This window comes from Delphinus delphis, chromosome 17, assembly GCF_949987515.2.
Source record: "Delphinus delphis chromosome 17, mDelDel1.2, whole genome shotgun sequence".
Lineage (NCBI taxonomy): Eukaryota > Metazoa > Chordata > Mammalia > Artiodactyla > Delphinidae > Delphinus > Delphinus delphis.
In genome coordinates this window covers 71433357-71446939 of record NC_082699.1, presented here as the reverse complement: position 1 = coordinate 71446939, position 13583 = coordinate 71433357, and the positions used below count along the sequence as shown (strand labels likewise).

General features: G+C 38.9%; 1 protein-coding gene across 11 annotated transcripts in view; it reads right to left on the bottom strand.

Annotated features, from left to right (window-relative positions):
- Positions 1-13583, bottom strand: part of EFR3A (EFR3 homolog A) — a 181206-nt gene that overhangs the window by 101970 nt on the left and 65653 nt on the right. For all 11 annotated transcript variants that reach the window (XR_009516671.1, XR_009516673.1, XR_009516675.1 and 8 more), the window contains 4 exons: positions 10238-10399; positions 9465-9596; positions 8194-8261; positions 7099-7226 (listed from right to left, as the gene is read on the bottom strand). Coding sequence is in view for 2 of the 11 variants with exons in the window: in XM_059995204.1 (XP_059851187.1) it covers positions 7099-7226; positions 8194-8261; positions 9465-9596; positions 10238-10399 (490 nt within the window). In the remaining 9 variants the exon portion in view is untranslated. The remainder of the gene's footprint in view (positions 1-7098; positions 7227-8193; positions 8262-9464; positions 9597-10237; positions 10400-13583) is intronic.

Genomic DNA, 13583 nt, shown 5'->3' with positions numbered 1-13583 from the left:
CTAGCTCTGGCCAATAAAGTATGAGTAACATTTCAGATCGCGGCGATCCCGTCAGCTTGGATTCCAGAATACGGATGACATGAGGTTATGCACAGTTAGTTGGAGCGATGAGCACATCTTCACTGGTTTAAACTCCTAAGAACCTGTGACTGTCCTCACAGCACAACTTAGCCAGGGTTTCCTAGCCTTGGCACTAGTGGCATTTGGGCCCAGGAATTCTTGCCGAGGGGACTGTCCTGTGCCTTACCGGATGTTCGGCAGCATCCCTGACCTCTACCCACCGGATGCCAGCAGGCCTGCCCCAGTGGTGATAACTAACTAGGGTTGACAAATGTTCCGTGGGATGGGCAAAATCACCCACAGTTGAGAACCACTGACCCCGTCTATCCTGACTGATAACAGACCTTTCTAGAATTTTCCCTCTATGCCACCATAAGCTTCTTAAACACTAACCACATCACTCTTCCAAGCAACTCTACCCATTGCTTGATGAAGTAAAAAGGCATCTGGGTTCTCCAGTCAGATCCTGCCAACAGTAACTTCAGAGCTGCTCCCTTATTTATCTCGTGTTTAAGGCAAATGTGCCTATTCTCCAACCTCTGAGCAGGCTGTGGCACATCTGCCTTACACACTTTTCTACAAACAGAAACTCCTGCTGGAAGCCCATGATTACCTGCCCTTTCTTATGTCCTCCCCACTGTAAAGATTCTTATCTTTCAAGCCCTGGTTAAACATTACGTCGCTTCCTTTAAATCTTAAATATCACTCTAATTATTTTTACTTATCCCCCTTTCTTCTAGCTACAGAAATTTACTTTCAGTTATGACTGATCTTTCCTTGTCACTCTTCAATCATCATCACCCTTTACTCATCTAGTGGGCCTTGAAGAACAGACATATGGATTAATGTCTCATGTCCCCCCGTATACAAGAAACTCAGGGGCAGACTCTGCGTCTGCATCTAGCACACACTAGTTACTCAGGTTCTGCTGGGTGAAGGCTGGAGGAACACAGACCTATATCTGTGACAAGTTATTACCTATCGTTTTTCTACAGTTTTCAGGCTGGAAATATTATATCTCCTGCATAGGGCCATTACGTAGGTAGCCTAGATACTGAACTTTTTCTACTTTTCCTTCACGATCATTTGCACTAATATAAATCACCAAAGCTAACGACCAAACATCAGTGGAACTGCCACAAAATAGTATGTCGTCATCACTGCTGACCTGCTTTTTTACCCTCTAATCACACCAACTTTCAATGTCTTACCAGAATTCAAAATGAGGAATAAATAACAGCCTGCTTCCCACCCACACAAGATTTTCTAGGTTAATATACAAAGGCTGATGGGCTGCAGAGAAAAGTCAAACTGAAGCCTAAGACAAAAATAAAAAGGAAAGGAGAAGTACAGAGGCAGGAGAGGGATTACTGAGTGACAAAAATCAACAAGAACAGAAGGGAAGTATAATGAGCAGAGATTAGGGAAGAAAATGAAATTCAGTGGGAAACTCTAATACTATATTCTCAGAAAGTTCTTTCTTTTGACCTATAGAGCAACCTGCTTGTAGGTGACAGAGAAAGCCCAGATACAACTATCATCAGATATCTGGTACATCTACACAAAAGTAAGCTTTCCAAAATAGAGCTTACCAAAGATAACTCTCCTGTTTCCATGGGCCGTCCACATCGGTTCCTGACCTGCCTTTCAAAGTCTGCTGAAATGCAGCATCACTGCAGCCTCTGTGGACCGCACTGTCCTGCCAGTTCGAGAACTACCCTGTCACCATCTCAGTGTCTGATGTACGCACCCCCTCGGGAGGCCCTTGCTTCCCTTCCTGAAGTTGGTTTGGGGTAGTCCCAGACACTACTTTCTATGCCCTTTCATTTTCCCATCCCTTCTCCCTCTCCGCTTCCTATAATCTGCCGTTCACAATGGTAATCACTGTTTCTTCTTTTTGTTTTTAATTAGAACCTGGGTTTTAGAAGTAATGCTTAGAGAGAGCGAGGCCTAACGTCCTTCAGCGATATTTTGCTGCCACCTGGTGTATCTGTGTGTAATGTATATAACTGCATTCAGATGGCTAAAGAACAGAGAAAACAGTCTGAATACAAGTATAACACAGAACTACATTAAATTATTCAATATAATTTTCTACGGCTATATAAAACATAAGATGTAGGAACTTACTTAACTGTATATAATAAATCATAAATGTAATTAGGGCTACTATACCGTTCGGATTCAATGAAAAAGCTAACTGGGGGAAAAGGAAATTTCACAGATAATTTATCTACACGAAATTTAAAATGTCAGTTTAACGCTGATACTACTTATACAGATATACTTTTTTGGTCTTATAGAAAAACACAAAATTCCATCTAGAGCTAATGCATATTTATAAAATAAAAAGAACCTAAAAAACCATTGTCACCATGAATACAAAGTCAGTGTAGGGCTTCCCTGGTGGCGCAGTGGCTGGGAGTCCGCCTGCCGATGCAGGGGACGCGGGTTCGTGTCCCGGTCCTGGAGGATCCCACATGCCGCGGAGCGGCTGGGCCCAGGGGCCATGGCCGCTGAGCCTGCGCGTCCGGAGCCTGTGCTCCGCAACGGGAGAGGCCACAGCAGTGAGAGGCCCGCGTAACGCCAAAAAAAAAAAAAAGTCAGTGTAATATAAAAGACAATCTTTTATTTCTAAAACAAGCTTTAAAACAAAACCTCTACAAGGACAGATGGGATATATACATGAAAACACTTTTATAAGCAGATATTTGTTGGAAAATAATGGAGGTTTTCATAAAGCAGATAAAGGCATCCATGTGTTATAAGTGCTTTTAATCAATAAAACAAATTAACAAAATTCAAAATGCCAACTGGAAGATTAAGACATTAAAAAATACTAATACCATTCTTATACTGATAAGGCATTTTGTAGTTTTTATAAGCACTTTCATGTATATATCCCATTTGAGCGAAATGGCTTCAGGGCTATGGTCCTCGCTTCACATGAGGATATGGGGTCACTGAGAGATTAAGGGGTTATGCCCAAGGCCATATAGCGAGGGTAGAACAAAGCCATTCTATTCTCTCTTCACGTCTTCACTTTGAGAAGTCATCTTTCCTGAAAGCTCTTGCAAAATTCCCTATACTGCTAATTTCAAAATTCTCATCATAACCTCTAATCTCTCACACAAAACGCAATCCTGACCCCTACCGTACCTGGATGCTCCACTGTCCAAGACACTCAACAGAAGGCTGAGCTCCAAAACTACCCCCTCTTCCCTATTCATTTCTGTTAATAAGAAGTCCATCCTTCTATCACCCAAGATTCAAAACTACTTATAGACAGTCACATTTGAAATGCATACTTCTTTCTTTCTTCACTTAAACCCAGTCACGCCACCCGTCCCTCCTAAAACAAAAACAACAAAAAGCAAGCAAATGAAGCAGCAAACAAGCTCTGCTGCTCTTCCTCCTGGTGCTGTACCAAGCACCCAAATGTCCGTGGTAGAGCCCTAGACAAAATCTTTGCCTTTCTCCCTGCGCCCCCGTATCACTCAACTGCTTATAGATTCTCTCTTGCAGTGTTCTAGAGTCCATTCACTTTCCTGTATTCGCACTGGGACCTCCTTAGTACACGTCACTGCCATCTCTCCTGGAGATTACTGAAGAGTATTCTAAACGGTTGTTCCGCCTTCAGGTTGCTGAACTACAACCAGAGTAACATTTCTAAATGCAACTCTTATCATGCCATCCCCTGTTTAAAATCATTTAATGACTCCCCATTGCTTTCAGGATAGTTCAAACTATTTAACCCGGTTTTACAATTCCCAACCCTACTCTTCCAATTCACTCCAAGTAGACTAACTTTATACTAATTCCTTGCAGAATCATGTTCTTGCCTACCTCCATTCCTCCACATATGCTATTATTTCTGCATGAAACACAGTTCACTTGCCTAACACCTGCTTCAGGCTCATCATAGGGACTTTTTCCTCTGGAAGACATCGGTTTCACCAAACCTGGACCAAACACTCTCCTAGGTGCTGCCTGAGGACCCCAAACCTCTCTGATCATAGCCTTTAAGGCATATTGCAACTGTCCTGTTAGACAAACTGTATAATGAATTAACTTCCTTCCTATGCATCTCGAATAAAACTGGTGAAGTGCCATCTTGGGAGAACTGAGAAAAACGTCACTCAAAATCATCTTCTGAGGGCTTCCCTGGTGGTGCAGTGGTTGAGAGTCCGCCTGCCGATGCAGGGGACACGGGTTCGTGCCCCGGTCCGGGCAGATCCCACATGCCGCGGAGCGGCTGGGCCCGTGAGCCATGGCCGCTAAGCCTGTGCGTCTGGAGCCTGTGCTCCGCAACGGGAGAGGCCACAACAGTGAGAGGCCCACGTACCACAAAAAAAAAAAAAAGTCATCTTCTGTGTTTTGTGGTCCAGATGAGGAACCCATTAGGAATGACTATAAGTTTTGTGAAAGCAGAAACCTCTGTCTTGTTCATTTTTGCTTCTGTTTGCACAGCAGCTGGCACACTGCAAATACTCATTAAGTACTGTACCCCCTCATAGAGGAGCATTTAGCATACACCTAGACATATGCTATTAACTCAAATTATAGGTTGATTTGAGATAAAAGGAAAATGCAATACTCAGCTAACATTTATTGAACACTTACTATATGTCAGTCACCAACAGTTCAGTAAGCTTTAGGCAGACCATTCTTCTTTCTTTAGAACCAGTTACCATTATATTTCAATCGTTTGTCTGTCTTCTCCACCACATTTATTTTATTTATTTTTTTTTTTTGCGGTACGCGGGCCTCTCACTGTTGTGGCCTCTCCCGTTGCGGAGCACAGGCTCCGGACGCGCAGGCTCAGCAGCCATGGCTCACGGGCCCAGCCGCTCCGTGGCATGTGGGATCTTCCAGGACCGGGGCACGAACCCGTGTCCCCTGCATCAGCAGGCGGACCCTCAACCACTGTGCCACCAGGGAAGCCCTCTCCACCAGATTTTAATCCTTGAGGATAGGGACTGAATCTTAACATCTTTCCACCCCCCAAAGTCAGAAAAGTGCTTGATATATATAGTAGACTCTCAGTAAAGGTCTGTGGAATACATAAAAAAATAAACCTGGATCAATATGGATGACTGAACAATCTTTGAGCACACAGTTGGCAAAAATCAATTTATTAAGCACCTAACTGAACAGGCAAGGCAGTTAATTCTAGTGGTCTTACCTAACCAAATTATTTAATTTCAGTCTCACTATCCTCATTTGTAAACAAAGACAGTGCTACCTTCCTCACCAAACTATGTTACAGATTAACTGAGAACATGAATACAAAGTGCTTATCACAGTGACTGGCATACAGTTAGTGCATAATAAACGGCAGCTATATTTTGATGATGATGGGTGTATATGCATGATACACAACAAACTATTTTGTCTTTTTTCTTTTGATATATTGTTCTTAAATCCCTTATTTTTAAAAATGAATACCTGATGGTTATACAGCAAAAAGAAAGTTTAATAACTGATTGATTATCCCATAAAGTATCACTGTATCTTCTGACTCTTTCTGCATTAAGGCAGGACACACATGTCACAGACTGGTTCTAAACTATCAAAATCTTTATAAATCAGAAAAACCTTATTTATACTGAGGGATTTCTGTGCAGTTATGTAACTAAGTATATGCTGAAATACTCAGAATTCTCCTAGTCAATGATAGGGAGGCATTAAGAAAGAGAATATATCATTTTCAGGGGTGGGAGGAAATGGGAAGAGCAAACCACTTGTTAAAGAAAGTACCATAATTTTCATTAAAAATTGCTTACAGTTAAAGGAATAGGGTAAAAGGAAATAACAAGGGGTGAAAATAAACTACAGCTATGGGGAAGGTAGAGCAAAATAATAACTGAACTCACAACTGTATAAAATATACAGGCCACTGGCTCCATTTTCTAGAAGGCAAACTGTATACAGCTATTTTCCTAGAGGACAGGTGAGGGAAAGGGCAAGCCAAACTGACACTTGGATTTACCTTTGTACTTGTGCCTGGGTTTATAAGGTTTTTTGCCTGAAGGAAAGAGAGCTAAATCCAAGTTATAAGAATGAAATAGTTTAAAAGTCTGTTTTAAAAATTCTTTTAAATTACAAAGCTCTACTCATGTTTTATTCTTAGCACTTTTATTTCCCCAAGGAACTCATGAGGAATAGAATTTTCTATACTATGGAATTTAAAAGAAAATGCAAAATCTTTCATTAACATCTCAGACTATTATAAATAACTATCATTGTAATAAATGTATATATTTTGGATCCACATTATAAAAAGATAGCTATTCCCAAAGATTGTGTTACTTCTAGTGATTAATCCAGAAAACTACCTAACTGAAATCAAACAGTTCTCTTATAGAACAGAGGTATCCCCAAAGGAAGAACTAGTTTTTCTACCAAATTTAATATTTATACAGTCATCAAATGAAAGTGAAGGTATAAGATAAAAATTCTTTGATTTTAGTTTTCAAAGTAAAACTGAGTGCAAGGCACCATGCAGTTTTGCCTTGAAACAAAACAGAATTATCTCAGGCAATGAAAGGAACAGAAGGAAATACATAATGCACAGAGGGAAACATATTCTTAACTTAAAAAGTTTGCAGATTTCTTTACATAGCAAATAGTCTGTAGCCTTTCAAATGACAAAAATTACCTAATTCATTAAGGTCAATAGTCACAAATCACTAACTAAACAATTTTCACCAATTTCCCTAAGTTAAACACAATATTGCTTAAAGAGTAAAGATCTCACTTTGCTTCTCTGTTTAAAGGATATTATTATTCAGTATAGTATCAATAATATATGAAGTATAATAACGATAATCACTTGAGGATTCAATATGCTCATGATAAAATCATATACATGTTTTTAGAGATTTACTAAAGGTTTTCAAGAGCAAAATTTTAAAATAGAAGTAAACTCTCTTAAGCTAGTAAGTATACAAACATAACTAACTTTCTAACTGGGCTAAGAGAAAAACTGCTGACACATAATCACTAGAGTAAGAGTTCTAATTACCTTCCTCTTACCTGTTACTTGTGGTACGTACGGTACTGACAATCTCTCAACACTATAGCCACTGCCACCTAGTGACTCTGCAATCTTGTTGGTCAAAAAGTACAAATTTTTGTCATGCTTCTCTAAAGATTTTGGAAGCCTGTCAAGTTGATCAAAAAAGAAGTCATTTAGTATTATTTAAATTACTGAGCAAAAATAAGTTAACATATAAACATTTTAGATCAAGGCCTAAATATAAATATAAATGCAACTTAAACTGTAATTAGTAATAGAAAAATCAGTGTATTTTAGGTGGCTGATTTGAGCTCTTTAAAAACATGGTTATGTGGACCCATACATGAAGCATTCTGCTGCTTCTTTCCCTAGTAATGTCCCAACGGTGAAGTCAGCCTTACATGATTCCACTGGTATTCACACATTAAATGATGAAGAGGACTAAATTCAGCTTTAACTTTCATGCTAATTAAAAATCTACTGAGAGAAGAAAATAAAAATGAAGCCCCCTGACTGTTAATGAAGATATTAGCCAACTAAGTGATAGGAAGCACCTGGCTAAGACCTACGATTTCAATTTCCTTTCAAACTGCTTAATATTATCTTATGTGCATGCTTTCAATATTAAACTGGTTTTAGAGCCCAAAAGTTTGAATAAACTATTTTTCATACGTATTTTTTTGTTTGGACAGCAAGAAAAAAATTCAGGGTATAACACTGATTTTCCGTAATACATTGTTTCTCCTACAGCTTTATTAATATTGTTGTCTATTACTGAGAATCTTGAACAGGATATTGTATTCTCTTAAAGGAGTGTTCACTTATATATCAGAACATGCTATATTTAAGAGATATACTTCCATATTAAAAAAAGGTCAGATAAATTTTTTCATCAAAGATTGATTCCATGTGTTCATGAGTCTACATTTATACTTTACAAGAACTTTTATAGCAAGAGAAACAAGTTAGATGAATTAAATGACAGAAACATAAAACAATGAATATTTTAAAACACCAGAAAATTATTCTAACAGTAGTTTACTCCTTTGTAATTATCACTGATTGGTTTCCCAAGTCAGTGCCCCTCCTTAAAATGTAAAGAATTAACATACATGCACTTATCTCTGAAAATATGCTCTGGTAGAAAATAAGGGGCTTCCATAGTTCGAATTTCAATAACCTGAAAAATATTCAAAAACAAAACAAAATAAAAATCAAAAACCTCACTCCTCAGGACCCTGCCACAAAAGTTTGGAAAACTAAAAATACAGAAACAGAATCTAAACATTTATACGAAATACCATCATTTTATTTTGGAATTTAAGCTACATTTAGAGTCCAAAAGCAGAGTTCACTTTGTTTTCACATTTATTATTTTAAAAAGTCAGCAGGTAACAAAATCATGATAGTAAAATAATACAGGTTGTAAAAAAAAAAAAAAAAAAAAGAGGATACATTACATTTGATTAAACCTACTACAGAGGGATTAGAAGCTGTACTTTCTCAAATGCCCTATGTGGGAAATGCCTTCACAAGCGCCAGGCCCTCGCTGTCCCCTCTCCTCTGCACCACCTTCTGCAGCACGTGCAGGTGGTCTCAGCGCTCTTGTGAAGTCTGGCTCCTCCACTCACCTGGGAGCCACTTAAAGGGGGACCCTGCTTTCATAGCATTAGTATCTCTAATGGCAGATGTCAAATATTCACTCAAACATTTGTTTAATGAATGAATGAGTTTTACTTCCTAGAATGTTCTAAAAACCTACATTTTAGCAAGGACTGAGAGATGTGCTTCCAATTTCATAAAAATGAGGTTCTCCCTGAAAGATGTTTTTAAAGAATAAAAACTACAGTGGACTTTTTCTGCCAGGTAAGTTAGGAGCTCTGAAATGTATACTAAATCATGCCAGTAACTATTTAATGAGTCACTGCTGAGAAAGCTAAATACAGTTGAATGACACAGGACAAATCTCTGAGAGGCATATTAATTATTCAACTTTTGAGATCTAACTCAAGTAGATTCGTTTAAAACAATAACAACAAAAACAGTATAATTAAAGAAATATTAGATACTAAGATTCATAACGGTTTAAAAGGAAAACAATTATATAAGAAATCACATGAAGTATTTTAGAAGAAAATCATATATTCTACTCAACCATTACACAGAAAAATTCTAATACAACAACAGGCATCAAAGAAAACGTAACACTAGTCATAGTTAGAGCTGTAGTGTCGATTTTGTCACTATTGAAAAAGTCATGCATACTTTTATAGCATTATCTTAATAATTTGGTAATCATCAAAATTAAAAATAATCATCACTGGAAGAAAATCCGCCACTTTTGTATAAAAATCAAATTCGAGGGCTTTTCTAAATACATTACCTTGCTAACATGCTGGCAAAACGCAGGGACAGCTATCATCTGACTTACAAAGTTGAGGTATGCAGCAACCAGCGCCATGATTCCACAACGATGGAACATTGACAAATTATCCTCATTGATAATTGCACTGTCCTTTAATAAAAAACCAAAAAACAAACACTGACAGATCAAGGTCTTACGCTTCAATAGCATTTTCTCCATGATTAGACTAAAAAACTGCAGGTAGTCTGGAATGCTAACAAAAATGTCCCCTTATAAGAAGCTTTTTTAAAAAAAAATTCTAAAAAGAGAATAAATGCCCATTTATAAGAGACTTAAATCTCTCAATTCAAACAGTTCTTTAGGAAAGCCTTTCCTAAAGGAAACGTGGGCGTGGGCAGAATATATATAAGATATATAAAAATAAATATATATATTCTCGTTGCATACTGTCCTGTGATTGTGTAACACTTAAACTCCAATTAAACAACTACATATATGTAATTCTTATTATTTAACGACCATCTTCCCCGCTAGGATGGGCACAGGGACCATGCTGTCTTTTTCATCACAGTACTCCTGTGGCCTTGAACAACAGTTAGCACACAGTCAATACTTACTCAACATTTGTTAAAAGAATAAATGAATGGGATCATAGCCTTGAGTATTTTAGATTTAAAACTAGACATCTCACTTAAAAAACTCATGTCCTTGGATAAAGGCAATAGTATTTTAAAGATGGTGTCTAATTCATGAAAGAATCCTTTCTTCAAGGAAAGGTTATGAAAACATACCTGTAAAGCAATGGCTAATCGAATGAGATCAATAACCACTTCTTCATTGGCCAATTCAATAGTTATAAGGGCAAGAGAAGTATAAAGTAGCTCATAGTTTTTCTGAACATTGTCTTCCTCTTTACAGCCCAAATATATGTGCCGATATAGCTGTTGCCCATTCTGAAAAGGGGAATGACAGAGGAAAAAGATAATTTTGCTTAAAATGTAGCAAGGCAGATTTTACATGCATATATAACCTCTTAAAACGTAGCTATCTTATTACATAACTTAACATGGAAGAGATTTAGGCTGATAATCGGAGGGTCAAATTATATTCCAATTATTAACATCAATAACTACACCAATATATAACTACAAACTAATATTGGAGTTGAGGACAAACTTAAGTAAAAACAGCAAGTAAGAAATAGTTCCAGTGTAAACAATGAAAATGTTTTTAATACTAATTTGAAAAGACAAGCAAATTATAGACTGATTTGAGAAAAACTGAAACGAACGGCAGAATTACGGGAGCTTTGGCAATGCTAAGAACATTTGGCTGAGAGGAAATGGACTCAGGCTTTCCCGCCTTAGGGAACAACCTCCTGTGAGGTGAGTTGCTGTCCAGGGAAGAGCATCTCCAGGTTCTGTTACACTTTTGTCTGAAGTGACGACGGCACATCTATAAGCCCACCTGTAGGGGAGAGGTTACAGACACACCCCAGGGACTGCGAGAGGGTCCCCTGTAAACCAAACTCATCTAAATATGTTAATAGAGAATATAAAAGCCTTGCTGTCTAAAGCATTCCTGGGTATAGGTCTAACTGCCAAGTGAGAGCTAACAGAAATAAGAGAGTTTTTCCCATTTCAAGTTACTATGTGGTAATTAACTCAACGTGTTGCACTAGTTCTCAACACAAACTGTAAGCTACAATCACTGGGAAATGGGAGGACCACCATGCTTCCTCCCCACTAGTCACCACTGCCCACCCCTGATATGATTTAACCCGTCAGTGGTGAAACCCAGGCATCGGTGTTTTTCAAGCATGAAGCTGCCCCGGTGACTGTAACGTGCAGCCAGGGTAAGGCCTGCTCATTCCCATGTGGAGGGGCTTGAGCTTAACACTCCAAGCTCAAGTTTCTGTTTCTCAGAAGGTTCATCTGCTTCCTCACTTCAGGAGAAAGAAATGAGCAACAGCAGCACAGTCTCTGGAAGCCAGCCTGTCTTTAAAGGTATGCATTTTGCTCTGTCCTCTATTTAACATGCACATGGACCCACCCAGGTGAGGGTGGCCATAGTCCTCCAGCTGTGCCAGTGACTGGTTAAATAAGTCTGTTCAGGTCTGTGGTTCAGTATTAGCAAGTGGGGGGTTTCTTGGCTACAGATACAGAGCTATGTATGCTCTCCTAACAGATTTCTCTTTATTTCTGAAGATGACATTGTGGTTTCCATCTTTCTGAACCCAGAGTTTGTCTCTCTCTCAAAAGATTCTATACTCTGGTGTGTAACAGTCTATGTCTTGGGCCCTCTCCAATCCTTTTCTTTCTCTCTTTTTTTTTTAACATCTTTATTGGAGTATAATTGCTTTACAATGGTGTGTTAGTTTCTGGTTTATAACAAAGTGAATTAGTTATACATACACATATATCCCCATATCTCTTCCCCCTTGTGTCTCCCTCCCTCCCACCCTCCCTATCCCACCCCTCTAGGTGGTCACAAAGCATCGAGCTGATCTCCCTGTGCTATGCAGCTGCTTCCCACTAGCTATCTACCTTACGTTTGGGAGTGTATATATGTCCATGCCACTATCTCACTTTGTCCCAGCTTACCCTTCCCCCTCCCCGTATCCTCAAGTCCATTCTCTAGTAGGTCTGTGTCTTTATTCCCTTCTTGCCCCTAGGTTCTTCATGACCTCCAATCCTATTCTTAAATCCGACATTCCTAAACGTCATTAACAACCATTAAGCAGTGCTTACACACATGGGAGTTTAAACTTCGGGTTCCTTAGTAATTCAAGTTTATTTTTAAAAAATTACCTACTACATACCTACCATATTAGATAAAATTAAAATCTAACATTACGTATTATAATATTATAGTGAAAACAGACATAATGACTTCAGAAAGTGGTTTGGCATTGTCTAGTAAATTTGAAGAATGCATAACTTATTACTCAGCAATTTCTCTCCTACAGGCATCAGAGAAATGAGAGTTATATACAGCACAATACATGGACAAGAATGTTTACAGCCGTACTGCTCATAACAAACCCAAACTGCAAACAAGTCATACGTCCACCAACAGAATGGGTAACCTGTGGTATATTCATGTCATAAAATATTATAAAGCTACACATGTGAATGAATTTCACCAAAACAAAGCTAAATGAAAGAAAGAAAACATAAAAGAATACATTAGGTAGGGTTCCTTTCACACAAAATACAAAAACTGATAAAACGACACTGTACTGTTCAGGGATATACAGATATACTTAGGTGGCAAAACTGTAGGGAAAAAAAGCAAGGAATAATATTCATGAAAGCAAGAACAGTGATTACCTCTTGGGGAGAAGATGGAGTTGTAAACAAGATGGGCATGTGGGATGATTTTAGCTGTACTGCTGTTCACTTAAAAGTAGTTAAAATAATAATGCCTATATATTTTACATTTCATAATAAGAAGTACATTTTTTTTTTTTTTTTTTTTTTTTTTTTTGCCGTACGCGGGCCTCTCACTGTTGTGGCCTCTCCCGTTGCAGAGCACAGGCTCTGGACGCGCAGGCCCAGCGGCCATGGCTCACGGGCCCAGCCGCTCCACGGCATGTGGGATCTTCCCGGACCGGGGCACGAACCCGTGTCCCCTGCATCGGCAGGCGGACTCTCAACCACTGTGCCACCAGGGAAGCCCCAGAAGTACTTTTTTTCTACATAATCCTTAATTGATAAAACACTAACAAGAGCTCTTTCATACAGTGACATTCTGCCAGGAATTTAGCTCTAGGAGAGTAGCCCTGGCAGGTGAGGAAACAGCTGTTTGGAACAGCTGAGTGGAAACAGCTGTTTTCTCTTATCTGGAAATACACCCTCATTAGGATATTAGAGCTGAAAGGGCACCTCCCAATGTAATTTGTAAGGGCACCTTGCCCTGGGACAATTTTTCAAACTTAGATCCAATGTCTAAGATGTCCCTAAAACAGTCAGATGGAGCAGTTTTAGGCTGGGTAGTCATCTGAGACACAGGTGCCTGGACATAATGCTTGCATGGAAAAGCCAAAGGTACTGTCCATTCTAAACCGCAAGCTTCTCTTAACCAAAGGGCAGTCCACAGTCCCCTGGCTATAGACCTCAATTTTTTTTCTTCAGG